The 19982-nt window shown below is 45.4% G+C and overlaps 2 protein-coding genes across 3 annotated transcripts in view; both read right to left on the minus strand.

Moving 5' to 3' along the window:
• Positions 1-379: 379 nt before the first annotated feature.
• Positions 380-3793, minus strand: LOC106568253 (potassium voltage-gated channel subfamily V member 2-like). The gene is made up of 2 exons (XM_014138423.1): positions 2362-3793; positions 380-1100 (listed from the first exon to the last, which is right to left on the minus strand). The coding sequence occupies exons 1-2, from the start codon at positions 3655-3657 to the stop codon at positions 855-857; spliced, it is 1542 nt and encodes a 513-aa protein (XP_013993898.1). The 5' UTR covers positions 3658-3793; the 3' UTR covers positions 380-854.
• Positions 3794-5644: 1851 nt separating this feature from the next.
• Positions 5645-19982, minus strand: part of LOC106568141 (very low-density lipoprotein receptor) — a 41396-nt gene continuing 27058 nt past the window's right edge. Inside the window, exons 7-20 of one of the 2 annotated variants that reach the window (XM_045692442.1) lie at positions 18045-18167; positions 15340-15459; positions 14489-14614; positions 13910-14081; positions 13430-13651; positions 13194-13312; positions 12948-13087; positions 12370-12511; positions 11826-11975; positions 9343-9405; positions 8557-8598; positions 7962-8042; positions 7474-7643; positions 5645-7228 (exon numbers count right to left, since the gene is read on the minus strand). In XM_045692442.1, the coding sequence (XP_045548398.1) occupies positions 7193-7228; positions 7474-7643; positions 7962-8042; positions 8557-8598; positions 9343-9405; positions 11826-11975; positions 12370-12511; positions 12948-13087; positions 13194-13312; positions 13430-13651; positions 13910-14081; positions 14489-14614; positions 15340-15459; positions 18045-18167 (1706 nt within the window). In that variant the 3' untranslated portion in view covers positions 5645-7192. The remainder of the gene's footprint in view (positions 7229-7473; positions 7644-7961; positions 8043-8556; positions 8599-9342; positions 9406-11825; positions 11976-12369; positions 12512-12947; positions 13088-13193; positions 13313-13429; positions 13652-13909; positions 14082-14488; positions 14615-15339; positions 15460-18044; positions 18168-19982) is intronic. The other variant, XM_014138211.2, reaches the window with a different exon arrangement.

Consider the following 19982-nt stretch of genomic DNA (forward strand, 5'->3'; position numbering starts at 1 on the left):
GGCCATCACAAAGCCCTGATAATCCTATAGAAAATTTGTGGGCAGAACTAAAAAAGCGTGTGCGAGCAAGGAGGCCTAGAAACCTGACTCAGTTACACCAGCTGTCAGGAGGAATGGGCCAAAATTCACCCAACTTATTGTGGGAAGCTTGTGGAAGGTTACCTGAAACATTTGACTCAAGTTAAACAATTTAAAGGCAATGATACCAAATACTAATTGAGTGTATGTAAAGTTCGGACCCACTGGGAATGTGACGAAAGAAATAAAAGCTGAAATAAAATCACTCTACTATTATTGTGACATTTCACATTCTTAAAATAAAGTGGTGATCCTAGCTGACCTAAGACAGGGAATGTTTACTAGGATTAAGTGTCAGGAATTGTAAAAAACTGAGTTTAAATGTATTTGGCTAAGGTGTATGTAAACTTCCGACTTCAACTGTATTTCTTTCAAAGGCCTCATTTTCTCTGTATGAAGTCGTTGATTCTAAATCTCACGTGTAGTTGAAGGATCACTTTAAGATGGAAAACATTAGGAAAGAATAATGATATTACTTTGTCAGCAGTATTTTTGCTACAATGCAAGGTTGCACTCTCCTCCTTGGGAGCATTAATATCCAAGCATGTAATTGCATACACGAATCTCATTTTTGGCAATGAAACTATGCAAGCAATAAAAATCAAATTGATAGGAGAATCCATTTCTAAAACCTGAATTGAACCATTTATACAGTAAAACAGATGCATAGTAACTCCAGCTCCCTGGGAATCCCACTTGGTAGTGGCGTAAGTCACAAAATAACTTAATTGAATAGAAAGTCTCCCATAGTGCTCTTAGAACATTCACCAGTGTGTCTATGGCCAGCATTTGGTTAACTTCCTGGCCGCCCTCTTGGCGAACCTGACCTTGCCCCGAGCCTTCACTGTGGAGGTGAACTCCTGAGACTTCAGCTTGGCGTAGTAGTCTGAGAACTTATTGTACAGGATGGAAATGGGCATGCCGTTCAAAATGACCCCAAAGGAGATGCAGGTGAAAGCAAACAGCCGGCCCAGGATGGTCTCTGGAAACATGTCTCCATAGCCCACAGTAGAGATGCTCACCTGAGGGAGAAGGCCAATGGTCATTTTATTTGTAAACATGAACCTAGTCTCTACTGAACTTGCTAACATTGCCAGGACCTGAGCCCTGAGTTGACCCTTCATGATGTGTGTGTCTGAGTGCCACAGTGCTCATGACAGGCTTGGGAGAAGGCCATGTGAAAAGCTTTGCGTGGAGGATTAATCGAGGGGAGGGCAAGTGAAGTAGTTTCTGAGTTTCTGGGGCTATATTCGCTGTCCTCCTGAAGGCTGTTGAAGCATTGTTTAATGGAATTACAGAACTAAGGCCCTAGGTTGGTCTACAGTCAATGGACATGGGCAAGAAATGTACATGTCCTCATCTAACGCCTTCAATTAAGGTGGAAGTGCCTCAACGGGAATACTTAAATACCTTTCCCCTGGCAGAGTCCAGCCGTCCTTAATACCATAGTGTACATACGTGCACAGTGTACATAAACATTAAGAACGCCTTCCTATTATTGAGTTGTGCAGAAGCATTGCAGTTCTTGACAAACGGGTGCACCTGGCACCTACTACCATACTCTGTTCAAAAGGCACTTAAACCTTTTGTCTTGCCCATTCACTCTCTGAATGGCACACGTCTCAGTTGTCTCAAGGCTTAAAAATAATTATTTAACCTGTCTCCTCCCCTTCATCTAAACTGATTGAAGTGGATTTACCAAGTGAGGGATCATAGCTTTCACCTTGTCAGTCAGTCTGATGGAAAGAGCAGGTGTCCTTAATATTTAGTACACTCAGTGTATATTTTAGGCATGGGAAAATAGCTTCCACATCAGCTCTAATTAAACAATGTCATGATATAAGGGCAGCTACTTGCAATGTGAAAGTCTCTTAAAGGGCAACAGTGATAGTCTACTGTAGCTGACAGGGGTGTGATGAAGCAATCTATTTCTGCCAGCATGTTGGTGACTAAGACTTACTTTAGTTTTGGGTGGAATTGAAATGTCAGTGAGCAGGCATTATCATAATCCGCAGGTAACAATTAATCAATGTTGCTCAAAACTGTGTAAAACACAATTGTGTGTTGTCAACAGTACCAAATAAACAGACAGCACAGAGCAGGGCCAGAATGACAGTCCAGGATTTGCAGTGTTATTGTAATAATATACCAGTTACTTGCTGGGACATAATAGTAAATGTTTCAAAATAAGGAAACTAATCAATTAAGTAATAATAATAATAATAATAATAATCTTTAGCCAATTACTAATAATAACCAATGAAATAGAATGGGATGACTTACAGCTGCCCACCACCATGCCTGAGGGATGCTGGTGAAGTTGGTCTGATGGACATCATGCTCTACAGTGTACACCATGGCAGAGAAGGTGAGGATTCCCATGGCGATAAAGAGTAAGAGGCAGCCCACTTGCTGGTAGCACTGGCGCAGCGTGAAGCCAAATGCCCTCAGCCCCGTAGAGTGACGGGCCAGCTTCAAGACACGGAAGATCCTCATCAGACGCATGATTCTCAAAACCTGACCCAATTTGCCCACCCGGCCCACCGTCTCGATGTCTTGGTGCTTCCCGTAGTTGTCGGTCTCGAAGCACTCCAGCACCAGCTGCAGGTAGAGGGGTAAGATAGCGATCAGGTCCACCCCGTTCAGGACGCTTTTCCCGAAGCGCGGCAGGTCCGGGGTGGACACCAGACGCATCAGGTATTCCATGGTGAAGAAAGCGATGCAGAAGGTTTCCACATACTCTCCATAGGTCTTCCCACTCAGCTGTCCCGTGGTGGTGGTATACTGCATCTCCTCCACCGTGTTCAGTGTCATGGCCACCAGGGACATCAGCACGAAGAAGCTGGAGGCTACAGCCATGAGCTTGGCGGTGACCGAAGAGAAGGGCTTCTCCATCAGGTTCCAGATGACGCGACGCATCTGACCCAACGCCATCCCGTGGAACAACTCCTCATTCTCCTCCATCTCCACCTCTGCCTCCAGCTCCCGCTGAATCTTCAGCTGCTCACTGAGCTCGTCCTGGCGCTCCTCGAAGGAGATTCGGCAGCAGCGGTGTGTGCTCTTGATCCTCACGCCCCAGTAGTTTATCTCCTCCAGGAAGTTCCTGGGACACAGCTCGTCCTTGATCCAGAGGACGCCCGTCCGGTAGAAGTTGAAAATGTTGTGGAAGATGTCCGGGTCTCTGTCAAAGAAGAACTCGTTGTTCTGGACAATATAGTCGTCACACAGGTCCAGTTTCCGGTTGTGGTCTGTGTATGTCGCCAGGCGGCCAATCCTGGTCTTGGGATACTTGGCAGCCACCCTGTAGGAGATCTGATACACCGTCCCACCTACATTGATGTTCAGCATGTAGTACTTCGCAGGAAAGGAGAGGCCTCTTGTCAGGTATGCCATTACATCTTCCTCATCTTTGTACTCTACGTAGATGTCTCGGCTGAGTTCTTGCATGGAGTTCCATGGTTTCACCAAGTTGTTCTGGGTGAAGGGAATATTGTTGTCCTCCTCTGGGTCCTTGTATGTGGGGCCTGTCCCCCCCACTTTATAGTTGGGGAAAAGGCTCTGTCTCCTTTTCTTGAGCATCCTGGAGGTCTGCACTAGGACCTGGTTAGACGCAGCAGCTCACAGAGTGGTGTGGAGGCATTAACACAGGTCTAATACGCTCTCCTGAGTCACTTACAGCAGTATACCAGCAGAGAGAGAGAAACAACCCTGACCGTCTGATGTTGCTGACAGAGGATCTGGGTGCTTTAAGTTTTAAATACTATTATCCTCTTCCAGTCCCTTTCCCCTATTCGCTCGCTCGCTCATTCGCTCTCAATAGGTCTCTCTCCCCCCACCCTGACATCTTTCATTTCAAATTCCCTATCCAGAGCAGGGGACTCTGTGCTGTATTATGGACCATTATGGACTTTCTGGTTAGTAGTAAAGAAAGGTTAAGGATGCAGCATAAATCCAGCTTGAGTTAATGATTAACACTTTTACATCCTGTTTTTTCTGCTAATTTCCAGTGTTTCAGATTTATGAAATATGACCTATAATTAATTACAATGAGTGTAAGTTTCTCCAAATATTTTTGTATGTTAAAAAGCAGCTTTTCTGTGTTTTAACAGTGTGGGCATATACTGATCAGTAAACATATTAATGCGAGTAGACCACTGATTGCCATTTACTCATGGAGGATGAGATGGCCAATCATTTTCGAAACGGACCATTTGAGTTTTTTTTTTTTTAAGTGTTCTCCAATTTATGCTTTGGCCACAAATACAAGTATAGGATGAGACAACACATTTGACTATGAGTTAACATAATAGTAACTTTTAAAGTGATATTCTCACTGGAAGTTACTTTAACAGCTCTTTACTGCAGAAATTGACAGAAGCCCTAAGGAAATCTTTCCGGTCATCTCATGAGATGTGCTTTCAACTTACACTGCTATTCATTCAGCTGCATATAGTTGTAAAAAAATAAAAAACTTTGAGTATTATAATCAGAGGTACGATAACACACCTCAGGCCTGATGTCTACTGGCATTAACATGCAGACTGGAGTCTGGTGGAGGCAGGACAACTCCAGTTTAGATCCGGCCAACTGCACTATATGCTATTTCATCGCTCGCCACCAAGTGGCTCTAACCACTCTCTCCCATGTAAATAACTGAATGGCAAATTCCTCCACGCCTCTGATTATTACCTGCAATGGAACGTTGCTGTGACCCTTTAATCCAATCTGGTGCAAACAAACTAGTTTAAAAGTGCTCTTCAGGAACCTGCCCTCCTAGCTTTGTGTAAATTTCTTAATCCAGTTAGCCTTTTTGCTGAACACAGTCCTGCCCTCCACTGAAATGCACATTTTTAATTTTACCAGGCAAGTCAGTTAAGAACAAATTCTTATTTTCAATGATAGCCTAGGAATAGTGGGTTAACTGCCTTGTTCGAGGGCAGAATGACAGATTTTTACCTTGTCAGCTCAGGGATTCGATCTTGCAACCTTTCAGTTGCTGGTCCAATGCTCTAACCACTAGGCTACCTGCCTCCCCAAATATTAGCTTGAAAGATTTATCATCAACTTCCAATATATTTTTCATAAGGGAAGGTAAACACTGTCTTGGTTGTCTGGCAGTATTGGATGGGTTGTCTTCGGGATGATGATGCTGTGCATGATTTCCTGTACATCAAAGCTGACTCTATACTGCCACCTGCCTCTGCAACTATTAGTCAGGCACAGCTCAAAATGCAGTTGAAATAGGCTGTCAATCATTAAAATGGTGTAGCAATGCACTCCTAAATAGCTACTAGAGCCACTACCTTTGACCTTCATCAAACCCTCTACACACTAGGCTGTAGAGATTCTCTACCCTTTTCCAGAAGTGTGCGCACTCGTTCACCACCCCCCCACCCCGCATTTAAAAGCATTGAATTTGTGCATGCATGACATTCTCACACCTACCATTCCTTTTGAATCAATAAGAGGTGTGTAAAAGTGCACAATTCAGGAGAATGGTAGAGAATCAGAATGCATCCCTAAACACATGGTTTAGGACAAGATCTAAGTTCTCAAAGTCAAGCAATGAGTTTTGAATGACTTATGGGTCTTGTTTTATTTGATCACAATACAGTATTTAATCCCCATACTCTACAAGGTTGGAAAAGATCACAGCAACAGAACACCAAGGGTGTACTCGTAAATTCACCCTGGAGTGCGCTCTGAGCGCTAGTAAATTCACCCTGGAGTGCGCTCTGGGCGCTAGTAAATTCACCCTGGAGTGCGCTCTGGGCGCTAGTAAATTCACCCTGGAGCGCGCTCTGGGCGCTAGTAAATTCACCCTGGAGTGCGCTCTGGGCGCTAGTAAATTCACCCTGGAGTGCGCTCTGGGCGTTTGTACATTCACCCTGGAGTGCGCTCTGGGCGCTAGTAAATTCACCCTGGAGTGCGCTCTGGGCGTTTGATCAGAACGTTCTGATCTCACAACGGCAGTCAAGCACCCAAGCTAACTGGCTAAAGTTAGCTAGCTACTTCCAGACATAAATGAGAGAACACCTCACTCTGACCATTTTACTCACCCTAGCAGAGCTGGTTAGGCTGTTTTCATGTTATCCAGAGCGTTGGTGACTAACTGTGCTGCTGGCAAGAATATGTTTTTTTTTTTACGATGTTTATTGACACCGGTCATATTCAACGGGTGTTGAGTGTTCGTAAATTCATCAGTTATGCTGCGCTCTGACAAGAGTGCTCTGAAATCAGAGTAGATAGCCAGAGTGAATTTACAAACCCGCCCTAACATACAAAAGTTAAATCTAGTTTTAAATACATCTTACTCTACAAAAATGTATTCAGTCAAATGTATACAATCTTATTTACAATGGAACATTTGATCAAAGTGCTTCAGTCCTGATTCTGTTCTTGGGGGAAGAGGGTTTATGTACAATATTTTACAAATGATGTAGTACCATCACATTCCCAATAGAGCTCATCTTCCCAAGCACAGAGTCGCATAAAAATTATTTAGAAGAATGTGCTTCTGGAGGTAATGTTCATAAGAAAAAAAACATACATATTTCATGAAAGTACTGCCTAAAGTATGCTTTTAAATAAATATTCACAAAAAACATGTCCACCAGGGGACTGAAAGTCAGAACCAGGAACTCCCTGCATCACCACCCATACACGTGTTCTGAAGTAACAAGGTTCTACTGTATGTAGTTGAATCTTTGAAATGTTTTGGGGCTGAGGGAGGAGTGGGGATATAGAGGCCAAGCTCCCAAAATCCCTTCACACACCAAGGCTGCGTTTAGACAGGAATGCCAATTCTGATATTTTTTCCCCCACCAATTGGTATTTTGATCAATCACATATCTTTTTCAGAGGTGATCTGATTGGTCAAAATACCAATTTGTGAGAAATAAATAAATAAATAAAAACCTCTGAATGGTGCTGCTTGTCTAAAGGCAGCCGGAGTAGGACACAATTCATATTCACACAAATGACAAACATCCCCAGAACTGATAACTTAATGCTCTTCAGAAGGCATCTGGATGCAACTCTGCTAAAGAACCGGAAGTCGTTAGCAAGGAGGCCAACGAGTCAGTAAACCGATGGGGGTCATTTGGAAGGTTGGTTATGACAAGTCATCTTCGGTATTCACCACTGATATCTGGAAGGAAGACAAAAGCACAATGGAAAGGTGGTCATTCACAGAATCTAACCAATTAATAAGAGCTAAAGTGGTCTAGCTGCCAGTAACAATCCTTGCTTAAGATAAGCAGTTTAGTGGGTGGTAAATGTAAGGTCATCAGTCACAATGCAAAAGGGTTTGGAAGTTCACAACTATCAAGTTCACACAGGCAAGGAGTTATTTACAGAAGTGATGACTCCCAATCGCTCAAATAGGCTTCTTACTGCTGGGTATGTGTGGCCTATATTGGAGGTGTGCCTGCTGATATCAATGTTGAGGTCCTCTTCTGTGGTTTTCAGGTACACTGGATTGTCGAAGTTCATGCTCTTTTTATTCTTCAGCTGCCAGTTACGCCACATCAAGTAGCCTCCTGCTGCAGCAATGGCCAGCAACACTGGGAAGAGAGGCCAAAACATAATACTGTATTAGTTTTAAATGGTTCAAATCCAGCTATCGAGAGCTACGGTTACCATAGCACCTGTGCTACTCAAGGGTTACACTTAAATAAATCATTACATTCAATCAATAACTACTATAGCTAGGAAAACCATTGAAGTATTGTCCATCCACACATTTATCATCAAGTTGAGTGGCCAGCCTTTAGTGCATGATTCATAGACAACTGCAGGGGTCAAAGAGAAAGAGCGTGAGGTGGAGAGGCAGAGCAAGAGGGAAAGAGAGCGAGGCAGAGACAAAAGGCAGTAGCACTTACACACAGGGAGGATTGCCCAGGCAGCTGTAGATCCTCTAGCTGTGGAGTTCACCTCATGGATGGATGTACTGCTGTTGGCTTCTACAATAGAACATGTTAGTTTAAGAGTGTGAATCCTTTGATGGACCATTTTATTTAAAAATAAATCTACCAAAATGTCATACTGGTTCATGTCTGTTTCTCTCTATTAGTCTCTTATTGGGGTAAGATCAGTTGTAACCAGTACGGACACATTTTATACCAAGAACAACCTTGAGAGCTTAAAGTACAATACACTTGACTAGTCAAGAGTGATGATGGGTGATATGAGTCAGGGTAGTGCAAACAAGTGGGTGAATGGAAGGGGGAACAAAGATGAGGACATGAGCTTTGTTTAAGGATATTTCCGGGTGGTCTGCTAACTGGGGTGGTCTGTGTGCTCTGGCAACCCCTTGGGGGTCAGCTGGGCTCTGGAACATTATATAGCCATCAGGACCTGGCAGGGCCAGGCTGACAGACCAGTGTTTTGGCACAATCATAGTCTAAGGAAATCTAACACTTCTTTTCAAAGGGCTCAATGTACTGGCTCAATCAGGGAAGAAGAACTGGGTCTTACCAGCAGGGACAGGTTTGGGGACAACATTTGGCACTGTGGTCGCTTTGAACGAAACAAAACACTGGGATCAGTGCAACAAAAGGACTCTTACAAATTAAAACATCCTAAAAAATAATAAAAAAATAAATAAAATATATTTTAAAAAAAAATCGACCTAAAGAAATTACTTAAGTGGGCTTATCCAATTAAATGCAATATTTGTTATTGCGAATAGTAGGTGCTAGATCTTGGTTAATGTCTGTGGGTGAGAGCTTTACCCCACTAGTACCATCTAACCAATTTGGACCACTTTATCGCAAACAAAATGAAAAGCATCAAGCACACGACCAGATAGCCTAGCCTTCCATCAATAACCAGGCAAGACATTCAATTCATTCTGTTAGCTTCTATTTGGGTTTAAAATGTGTCACTTTCTGGATCAAAATTATGCATGCTAATTGTAGAAGTCACTTAAAGGTCTGCCTTTGAAAAATGTTGGGTGGATGGCATTAAAAGCTACTTCCTAAATCCACATAAACATTCCTGTGATGTCAAACACTCCAGATATCTTTACATGACTGACCAACTTCCCATCTTCACACCACCCCTAGTTGCAGGCTGCATGCTAACAGGCTAATCACCATGATGATAGGTAGCAAAGAGGAGCCAGACCAGGCAGTCATTCTAGTATGAAATTAACTCATTGACATCTACAAACTCAGAACCAAAAGGCCATGAAACTAGACTACTGGGTCCTGATGCATGGCTATCCAGGCAGGCAGACAGGCAGGCAGTTGACAGCTTTACCTTGGGGGTGAGTGGGATGTATTAGAGCTTTCCCATCATCCTTTGAGGGAGCTGAAGGGGTCATTGTCATAATAAGGGAGCAGAGTAATGCTTTGGCAAAAATGTCAAAATCAAACATTTACATTCTGACTACAGAAATGCTTGTTAGCAAGCAATATATAGTACTTCAAGTTAGATTATGTCGTAAAGGAATTCCTAGTGGAAAAACATGTAAATGGAGCAAAGCACAAACGCAAAGTATCGTACGAGGACGTGCAGAAGTGATCCAAAATTACTAAAGGAAAATAACACCCATTTCCTATCTTACTGTCCAGCTAACCATAGAACCTCATTTCCCAAAGGAATTGGGAAACGAGCTGAAAACAGTAAGTACTCCATAGGAGTGACAAAACTGAAGGCGGCTCGGCTAGGATTATGAACGGCATGAATGAAATGAAGCAGGAATCATGTGAAGCAGGAGAGAATGATCGGTTGAGATCAGGTGAATCAGCAAAATATAAATCACCATACTAGACTCATTACTGGGCCTAAATCACCTTTATTCATTTGATAATTTAATGAATATTAAATAGAGTAACAAATGTATAGGCTACCCTCTTCATGACACATAACGGTAGAGTAGGTGCTAGATCTTGGTTAATGTCTGTGGGTGAGAGCTTTACCCCGCCAGTACCATCTAACCAATTTGGACCACTTTATCGCAATCAAAATGAAAAGCATCAAGCACACGACCAGATAGCCTAGCCTTCCATCAATAACCAGGCAAGACATTCAATTCATTCTGTTAGCTTCTATGTGGGTATAAAACATGTCACTTTCTGGATCAAATCTAAAAAGCTGTATATAAAGTATTCATCAAGTGACAGGCGTCCCTCTTACTGGGCCCTACGACAACCCCATCCCTCCCCCGGTCCCTTCTGCGTCCTCTGTGGTTTATTCACTCAGAGGGAGTTTAAAAGCCTGGCGCCATCTCTACTATATACACAAACATCAGTGATGTGGAAGATGGAGCAGGGTGAGCCAGGAGCGGGGGGGAGCAGGGTGAGCCAGGAGCAGAGGAGAGCCGGGGGGAGCAGGGTGAGCCAGGAGCAGAGGAGAGCCGGGGGGGAGCAGGGTGAGCCAGGAGCAGAGGAGAGCCGGGGGGGGAGCAGGGTGAGCCAGGAGCAGAGGAGAGCCGGGGGAGCAGGGTGAGCCAGGAGCAGAGGAGAGCAGGGGGGGAGCAGGGAGTGAGCCAGGAGCAGAGGAGAGCAGGGGGGAGCAGGGTGAGCCAGGAGCAGAGGAGAGCGGGGGGGAGCAGGGTGAGCCAGGAGCAGAGGAGAGCAGGGGGTGGAGCAGGGTGAGCCAGGAGCAGAGGAGAGCAGGGGGGGTGGAGCAGGGTGAGCCAGGAGCAGAGGAGAGCAGGGGGGTGGAGCAGGGTGAGCCAGGAGCAGAGGAGAGCAGGGGGTGGAGCAGGGTGAGCCAGGCAGAGATGGAACAGGGTGAGCCAGGAGCGGGGGAAGCAGGGTGGGCCAGGAGCAGAGGAGAGCGGGGGTGGAGCAGAGGAGAGCGGGGGGGGCGGAGCAGAGGAGAGCAGGGGGGGTGGAGCAGGGTGAGCCAGGAGCAGAGGAGAGCAGGGGGGCGGAGCAGAGGAGAGCAGGGGGGCGGAGCAGAGGAGAGCAGGGGGGCGGAGCAGAGGAGAGCAGGGGGGGCGGAGCAGGGTGAGCCAGGAGCAGAGGAGAGCAGGGTGAGCCAGGAGAGCAGGGGGGAGCAGAGGAGAGCAGGGGGGGGCAGAGGAGAGCAGGGGTGGAGAGAGCAGGGGTGGGAGAGAGCAGGGGTGGGAGAGAGCAGGGGTGGGGAGAGCAGGGGTGGGGAGAGCAGGGGTGGGGAGAGCAGGGTGGGGAGAGCAGGGGTGGGGAGAGCAGGGGTGGAGAGAGCAGGGGTGGGGAGAGCAGGGTGGGGAGAGCAGGGGTGGGGAGAGCAGGGGTGGGGAGAGCAGGGGTGGGGAGAGCAGGGGTGGGGAGAGCAGGGGTGGGGAGAGCAGGGTGGGGAGAGCAGGGTGGGGAGAGCAGGGTGGGGAGAGCAGGGTGGGGAGAGCAGGGGTGGGGAGAGCAGGGGTGGGGAGAGCAGGGGTGGGGAGAGCAGGGGTGGGGAGAGCAGGGGTGGGGAGAGCAGGGTGGGGAGAGCAGGGTGGGGAGAGCAGGGTGGGGAGAGCAGGGTGGGGAGAGCAGGGTGGGGCAGGAGCAGAATGTAGGCAAACAGACAGACTCAGTCCAGATACAGCGGTCAGGCTTCACAAGCCTGACCGCTGCCACCCACAAACACCCTCTTACTTAGATCTGCCACACACAGAAAGGGAGGGGAGAGAAATGCTTGGGTGACTCAGAAGCAGAATGGGAATGAAAGGCCTCTAAAGAGACAGAGGGCTCCTGAAAACTCACTCAGCATCACAGCACAGTTTAACCCCTCACTGCCCCACCTGATGGGCCTAATGTTACAGTACTTGCCTGGTCTGCAGTGAAGGGCGTCTGAGGCGAGCGTCTGGTCTCGCGGACACGCACATGTGTACTTGGGGGAGTATTTGTTGATCTGTGGCGCTGGCAGGCACATGTAGGCACAGCCTCCGTTCAGACCCTTCTCATTGCACCAGTTTGTTCCTGTATGGGATCAAACATGAGAAAGCCAGTTAGCCATTGCTCCGTATTTCTAGGCTTCATTACGTAAAGTACTATTGCTACTTTGCCTGTAAAAAGTCAGATGAACTTCAGCACTCCTACATGACAGCATGTTTATAGCCTAAAAGGAGGCCAGCCAGTTATAGGTAAAGGTCAAAAACAAGGATCCTGACATGTAATGTTACTGTAAAGGAACAGCATACCACCGAGGGTTATAGGGGAGTTGACCCTCACAAGCCCTTGTGTTCTAGACTAACCAACACAGCAGCTCAAATCCCTGTGTTCTAGACTACCATAGCCCTCCCAAACCTCTGGTCAGGCCAACTCCTCTCCAAGCCCCTGTGGTCAGGCCAATGCCCTCATCTGGCAGCCTTACCGGACAGCTGGATTAGCTCATGGTAAACAATGATGTCCTGCGGCTCGTTCAGATTGCTTGCCAGGGTAATCACATCAGAGCCTGTGAACTTGTTTGCTCCGTAGATCGCCTCGTTCTCCCCATCTGTCCAGAACACTCGATCCTGAAACAGTCACAGTCACACAATCTAAACCCAAGAGGAAATGCCAGAAGAGATGGCTTGGGACCTATGCTTCAGAGAAGGAAAGACTATTGAAGACTGAAAGGCAATTTATTCTAATACTGTGCCAGTAATTCTGTCAAATGCCACAGGAGGTCAATGTTATTGACCCCACACATATGGAGCAAATCATAGACTTTACAGTTGACAGAAAACCAGTTACAGTATGATGAAATCAACTAACTGCTTTAAACAGTTTCAGCAATTTACCAAGTATGAATGTCAATAGAAGCATGAGTTTGCTTGGTAACGTGTTTGCTCTGCTCTGTAACATCAACACATGAGAAGAAAACCAATCTCAAACATCAACTGCCCTGCTAATATACTACATGTAGACCATCCCAACATCAGGGCGCCTCATTGCATCCCATAGCCGCACCTCGAACACAGTGAGCGCAAAGGGGTGAGCCAGGTAGTCTGGGGACTGCAGCACTTTCCTACGGTTGTTGCCGTTCAGGTCCACGCTACAGAGCATGTGCAGCTTGGAGTCCACCCAGTACAGTCTGCTCTTGATCAGGTCTGAGAAGGGAAGGAAATTCATAGGTTTATCAAACCCTGTAGCCGTGAAAGCAGTTGAACCTCTTCAAAATGTTAAATGCAAATTAGGTTTAACAGTCTGACCCACCTAGAGTGATTCCATTGGGCCACTGAATATCAGTCTGGACCAGGACCTGCCTGTCAACCCCGTTCATACCAGACTTCTCAATCTTGGCTGGTTCACCCCAGTCTGACCAATAGAGGAATCTAGAACACCAGCCGAGAGAAGATCAGCAGCTCAGAAGGAGTAGCTCAAATTATGAGGGTACAAAAAAAAAAAGTGGAAACAGAAATTTGGACCCCAATACAATATATTAACTTTACCCAGAGAGTGGATCCACAGCGATGGATGCAGGCTCTTTCAAACCACTGCTGAAGAGAACTTTCCGCTTGGTGCCATTGAAGTTGGCCACTTCAATGGTCTTGGTGCCGAGGTCTGACCAGTAGATGTTGTTATAGATCCAGTCCACAGCGATCCCCACAGGTGTCACATTATCAATCACCTTCACATGACTTCCTACATCTCCTCTCTTATCCAACACTGTGCTAAATGGGGGTGAGAAACATGTCAGTATTTGGTATGAGTTTCCCCATAATGACCCCAAACACTTGTTCATAGGGTAGAAGGTTGAATAGCTGGTCAGTGGACATATGCTCAGTGAACTTTACCCTTCTTGGTGCCTACTATGTAAAATGCTTTCATAAACAAATAGCAACAAGATGTCAGGGCAAGGAACAAATTCTATCATGGGGGCAATCTCTGGGGTTTCAACCTCATCTTATGGGGCTGGGTCTTGTCTCTACCTAAAGATGGCCCTCTGGCTCAGGTCTGCCCAGAAGATCCTCTGCTGGGTGAAGTCTGCATCCAGTGCCACCGTGTTCCGCAGCTGCTCCACGATCTGGGTGTACTCCCGCCGCTCCAGACCCAGCTTCCGGATGTCCCGACGGTTAGTGAAGATAAGACAGGGCTCCTTGCCTTGTGGGGAGGAGAGGGAGTCACAGACACTCTTTAATACTGCCAATGCAATAGAGCCCTTTAGGTCTGTTCTGTCCTCATGTTAGAACAACTGATCACAAGTCAGTCAGACAGCACCAAAACATCCCAGCTGCAATTCTCAGATCAATGTTGTTGTAGTAAATGACATCACTGCTATTCTGTTTGAACTTGGATTCCAGTATAGTGGTGTTGTATTAGAATATTAAAAGCTGCTTGAGAATTAAAATGCACTTATCAGGAAAAGATATGAAGCGTACAGAGTATGTTGGATCTGAGTAGCTCTGACAAAATGAGTGATGCTACTTCCCTCTAGCTCTGACATCTGCTTCCACATGTGCTCCTGGGGCTACATTATGGTGTACACAGGCCAGGTTGAGCCAACTTACCCACAGCCTTGCACACTCCTGTGGTGGGGTCCATCTGGTAGCTGTTGTGGCACTCACACTTATAACCTCCCTTCAGGTTGATACAAATCTGACTACAGATCCCAGGGTTCATACATTCATTGATGTCTGCAAGGAGGGTGGGAAAAACAGGAAGTCACCCAAACAGTAGGAAGTCAAAATGAAGACACTTTGGTGAATACTAAGTCAAATGTAAACAGTGGTTGAAATAGTACCCAATAGTGATACTTAAGTAAAAGTATAGATACCTTAATTAAAAGTTACTCAAGTAAAAAGTTAGTCACCCATTAAAATACTACTTGAGTAAAAGTATTTGGTTCTAAATATACTTAAGTATCTATAGTAAAAATAATAAATCACTTCATATTCCATATATTAAGCAAAGCAGACAGCACCATTTATTTTTTTTAAAGTACAGATAGCCAGGGGCACACTCCAACACACAGACATGATTTACAATTAAGCATTTGTGTTTGAATCCGCCAGATCAGAGGCAGTAGGGATGACCACGTGTTCTCTTGATAAGTAATTGGACCAAGTACTTTTGGGTGTGAGGGGGAAGTGTATGGAGTAGAAAGTACATCATTTTGTTTAGGAATGTAGTGAACTAAAAGTAAAAGTACAGATACCCCCAAAAAACTACTTAATTAGTACTTTACACCACTCTGTAAAAGAGATACCAATCGGGTGGATTATTTTGAAATGTATTAAGTCTCAATACCCCACTGCAAATGCCTTTCTTTTGTATGAGAGTTCATATTGATTAGTGTATGGGTTAATCATTGTATATATATATATATATATATATATATATAAATAAATATGACACCTACCTCCACAGGTCTTGCGGTCTATGAGCTGCAGTCCAGGGGTGCAGTCACACTCGAAGCCAATCACCATGTCCCTGCAGATGTGGGAGCACCCTCCGTTGTTCAGCAGACACTCGTTCAGGTCTGAAACAGCATGCGGCAGAAAAAAAATCTGTTATTTGTCACATGCGCCGAATAGAACAGGTGTAGACCTTAGTGAAATGCTTACTTACAAGCCCTTAAAACAATGCAGTTAAGAAAAAAATACAAGTAACAAATAATTAAAGAGCAGCAGTAAAACAGGGGGTACTGGTACAGAGTCAATGTGCGGGGCACCAGTTAGTCAAGGTAATATGTACATGTAGGTAGAGTTAAAGTGACTATGCATAGATAAACAGTAGCAGCAGTGTAAAATATAAAAAGGGGGGGGGGCAATGCAAATAGTCTGGGTAGCCATTTAATTTGTTGTTGAGGAGTCTTATGGCTTGGAAGCTGGCTTTAGAAGCTGTTTAGAAGTCTTTTGGACCTAGACTAGGTGCTCCGGTACCAGAGAACAGTCTATGACTAGGGTGGCTGGAGTCACTGACAATTTTTAGGGTCTTCCTCTGACACCGCCTGGTATAGAAGTCCTGGATGGCAGGAAGCGGTGGTTACTAAAGCACTTCATTCACAAACAAAGGCCTGACTAAAATAAAATCACATCAGTGGACTGGCTTTGGCTGGCTGAATGACAGTGGACTAATGTGATCGCTGTATTGTAGGATGAGTTGGTTAAGAAGAATACGAGGTAGCCTCCATGGGACAGGTGAAAAAGGTAAAGCTACAGTTGAAGTCGGAAGTTTACATACACTTAGGTTGGAGTCAATAAAACTCGTTTTTCAACCACACCACAAATTTCTTGTTAACAAACTATCGTTTTGGCAAGTCAGTTAAGATATCTACTTTGTGCAAGACACCATTTTTTCAACAATTGTTTACAGACAGATTATTTCACTGCATCACAAATCCAGTGGGTCAGAAGTTTAAATACACTAAGTTGACCGTGCCATTAAACAGCTAGGAAACTTCCAGAAAATTAAGTCATGCATTTAGAAGCTTCTAAATAATTTGAGTCAATTGGAGGTGTACCTGGGGATGCATTTCAAGGCCTACCTTCAAACTCAGTGCCTCTGTTTGACATCATGGGAAAAATCAAAAGAAATCAGCCAAGACCTCAGAAAAAAAAAAAGTCTGGTTCATCCTTGGGAGCAATTTCCAAACGCCTGAAGGTACCACGTTCATCTGTACAAACAATAGTACGCAAGTATAAACACCTTGGGACCCCGCAGCCGTCATACCGCTCAGGAAGGTGACGCGTTCTGTCTCCTAGAGATGAATGTACGTTGGTGCGAAAAGTGCGAATCAATCCCAGAACAACAGCAAAGGACCTTTGAAGATGCTGGAGGAAACAGGTACAAAAGTATCTATCCACAGTAAAACAAGTCCTATATCGACATAGCTTTAAAGGCTGCTCAGCAAGGAAGAAGCCATATCTCCAAAACCGCCATAAAAAAGCCAGACTACGGTTTGCAACTGCACATGGGGACAAAGATCGTACTTTTTGGAGAAATATCCTCTAGTTTGATGAAACAAAAATAGAACTGTTTGGCGATAATGACCATCGTTATGTTTGGAGGAAAAAGGGGAAAGCTTGCAAGCCGAAGAACACCATCCCAACCGTGAAGCACAGGGGTGGAAGCATCATATTGTGGGGGTGCTTTGCTGCAGGAAGGACTGGTGCACTTCACAAAATAGATGGCCTCATGAGGATGGAAAATTATGTGGCTATATTGAAGCAACATCTTAAGACGTCAGGAAGTTAAAGCTTGGTCGCAAATGGGTCTTCCAAATGACCAATGACCCCAAGCATACTTCCAAAGTTGTGGCAAAATGGCTTAAGGACAACAAAGTCAAGGTATTGAAGTGGCCATCACAAAGCCCTGACCTCAATCCTATAGAAAATATGTGGGCAGAACTGAAAAAGCGTGTGCGGGCAAGGAGGCCTACAAACCTGACTCAGTTACACCAGCTCTGCCAGGAGGAATGGGCCAAAATTCACCCAACTTATTGTGGGAAGCTTGTGGAAGGCTACCCAAAACATTTGACCCAAGTTAAACAATTTAAAGGCAATGCTACCAAATACTAATTGAGTGTATGTAAACTTCTGAAAATCATTCTCTCTACTATTATTCTGACATTTCACATTCTTAAAATAAAGTGGTGATCCTAACTGATTTAAGACAGGGACTTTTTACTCGGATTAAATGTCAGGAATTGTGAATAACTGAGTTTAAATGTATTTGGCTAAGGCGTATGTAAACTTCCAACTTCAACTGTATATAGTAGTGTACACAAACACAACCATAGCCAAAATGGTGTATCAATCCCAATGTACTGCAGTCTAAAACCAGCGCATTATTACTACAACTTGTGAATCAACACTAAACAAGCTAAGCGACTTTAGTAAATGCACACAAAAATGCCATTTAGCAGACACTTTTATCCAAAGCAACTTAGTCATGTGTGCATACATTTTCCCCATGGGTGGTCCCAAGAATCAAACCAACTACCCTGGCGTTACAAGCATCATGCTCTACCAACTGAGCTATAGAGCACCACTCACCGTTCTTCATAGTGAATAAACAATCACAAGACTTAATAAAACACAGGTTTGGCTCTCATCCACTTACTGCACTCTTTGATGGGCTCGTCGCTCCAGTCTGGACAGTCCCGGGCCTTGTTGCACACTTTATTCATCTCTATACACTCTCCACTCCGACACTTGAATTTGTCAGGGCCATTGCACTGTGTCACTGGGTTGTGAAAGAAAGTGGCATTACAAAGTGGTGATAATGGAATGTTACAAAGAGGTACAGTGGTATAACAGAAGTTGGTGTAGGAGGTTGAGAGTCAACCATCTGCACGTCCCCCATAAGTACAGAGGTGTGCTAAATGGTAGGTGCAGCCAAAGCAGTTCATTTGCGTGTTTCAAATTGTATTAGTCACATGCGCCGAATACAACAGGTGTAGACCTTACAGTGAAATGCTTACTTACAAGCCCTAACCAACAACACAGTTTAAAAAATGTAAAAATATGAATAAGAAATAAAAGTAACAAGTAATTAAAGAGCAGCAGTAAAATAACAGCAAGACTATATACGGGGGGGTGCCGGTATAGAGTCACCGGTTAACTGATGTACATGTAGAGTTATTAAAGTGACTATGCATAGATGATAACAGTAGCAGCGGTGTAAGGGGGGGGGGGCAATGCAAATAGTCTGGGTAGCCATTTGATTAGATGTTCAGGAGTCTTATGGCTTGGGGGTAGAAGCTGTTCAGAAGCCTCTTGGACCTAGACTTAGCGCTCTGGTACCGCTTGCCGTGCAGTAGCAGAGAACAGTCTGACTAGGGTGGCTGGAGTCGTTGACATTTTTTAGGTCCTTCCTCTGACACCGCCTGGTATGGAGATCCTGGATGGCAGGGAGCTTGGCCCCAGTGATGTACTGGGCCGTTCGCACTATCCTCTGTAGTGACTTGTGGTCGGAGCCCGAGCAGTTGCCATACCAGGCAGTGATGCAACCAGTCAGATGCTCTCGATGGTGCAGCTGTAGAACCTTTTCAGGATCTGAGGACCCATGCCAAATCCTTTCAGTCTCCTGAGGGGGAATAGGTTTTGTCGTGCCCTCTTCACAACTGTCTTGGTCCAAGCACACCCTGTTAGTTTGTTGGTGATGTGGACACCAAGGAACTTGAAGCTCTCAACCTGCTCCACTACAGCCCCATCGATGAGAATGGGGGCATGCGCAGTCCTCTTTTTCCTGTAGTCCATAATCATCTCCTTTGTCTTGATCACGTTGAGGGAGTGGTTGTTGTCCTGGCACCACACAGCCAGGTCTCTGAACTCCTCCCTTTAGGGTGTCTCGTCGTTGTCGGCGATCAGGCCAACCACTGTTGTGTCATTGGCAAACTTAATGATGGTGTTGGAGTCGTGCCTGGCCATGCAGTCATGAGTGAACAGGGAGTACAGGAGGGGACTGAGTACGCACCCCTGAGGGGCCCGTGTTGAGGATCAGCGTGGCGGATGTTGTTACCTACCCTTAGCACCTGGGGCGGCCCGTCAGGAAGTCCAGGATCCAGTTGCAGAGGGAGGTGTTTAGTCCCAGGGCACTATGGTGTTGAACACTGAGCTGTAGTGAATGAACAGCATACTCACATAGGTGTTCCTTTTGTCCAGGTGGGATAGGGCAGTGTGGAGCGCAATAGAGAATGCATCATCTGTGAATCTGTTGGGGCGGTATGCAAATTGGAGTGGGTCGAGGGTTTCTGGGATAATGGTGATGATGTGACCCATGACCAGCCTTTCAAAGCACTTCATGGCTACAGACGTGAGTGCTACGGGTCGGTAGTCATTTAGGCAGGTTACCTTAGTGTTCTTGGGCACAGGCACTACGGTGGTCTGCTTAAAACATGTAGGTATTACAGACTCAGACAGGGAGAGGTTGAAAATGTCAATGAAGACACTTGCCAGTTGGTCAGCGCACGCTCGCAGTACACGTTTGAAGTCAATACTTCGATAACCTAATTACTGTAGTCCTGAAATATCTAAATATAGTATTTATTGAGCATCT

This window comes from Salmo salar, chromosome ssa13 (genome assembly GCF_905237065.1).
Source record: "Salmo salar chromosome ssa13, Ssal_v3.1, whole genome shotgun sequence".
Classification (NCBI taxonomy): domain Eukaryota; kingdom Metazoa; phylum Chordata; class Actinopteri; order Salmoniformes; family Salmonidae; genus Salmo; species Salmo salar.

Excerpts from the sequence above, each read along its gene's own strand:
- LOC106568253 (XM_014138423.1), bottom strand. The coding sequence starts at position 3,657 with ATGCTCAAGAAAAGGAGACAGAGCCTTTTCCCCAACTATAAAGTGGGG. Across the intron at positions 1,101-2,361 it reads AGGCATGGTGGTGGGCAGCT|GTGAGCATCTCTACTGTGGG; the intron begins GTAAGTCATCCC and ends CTTCTCCCTCAG.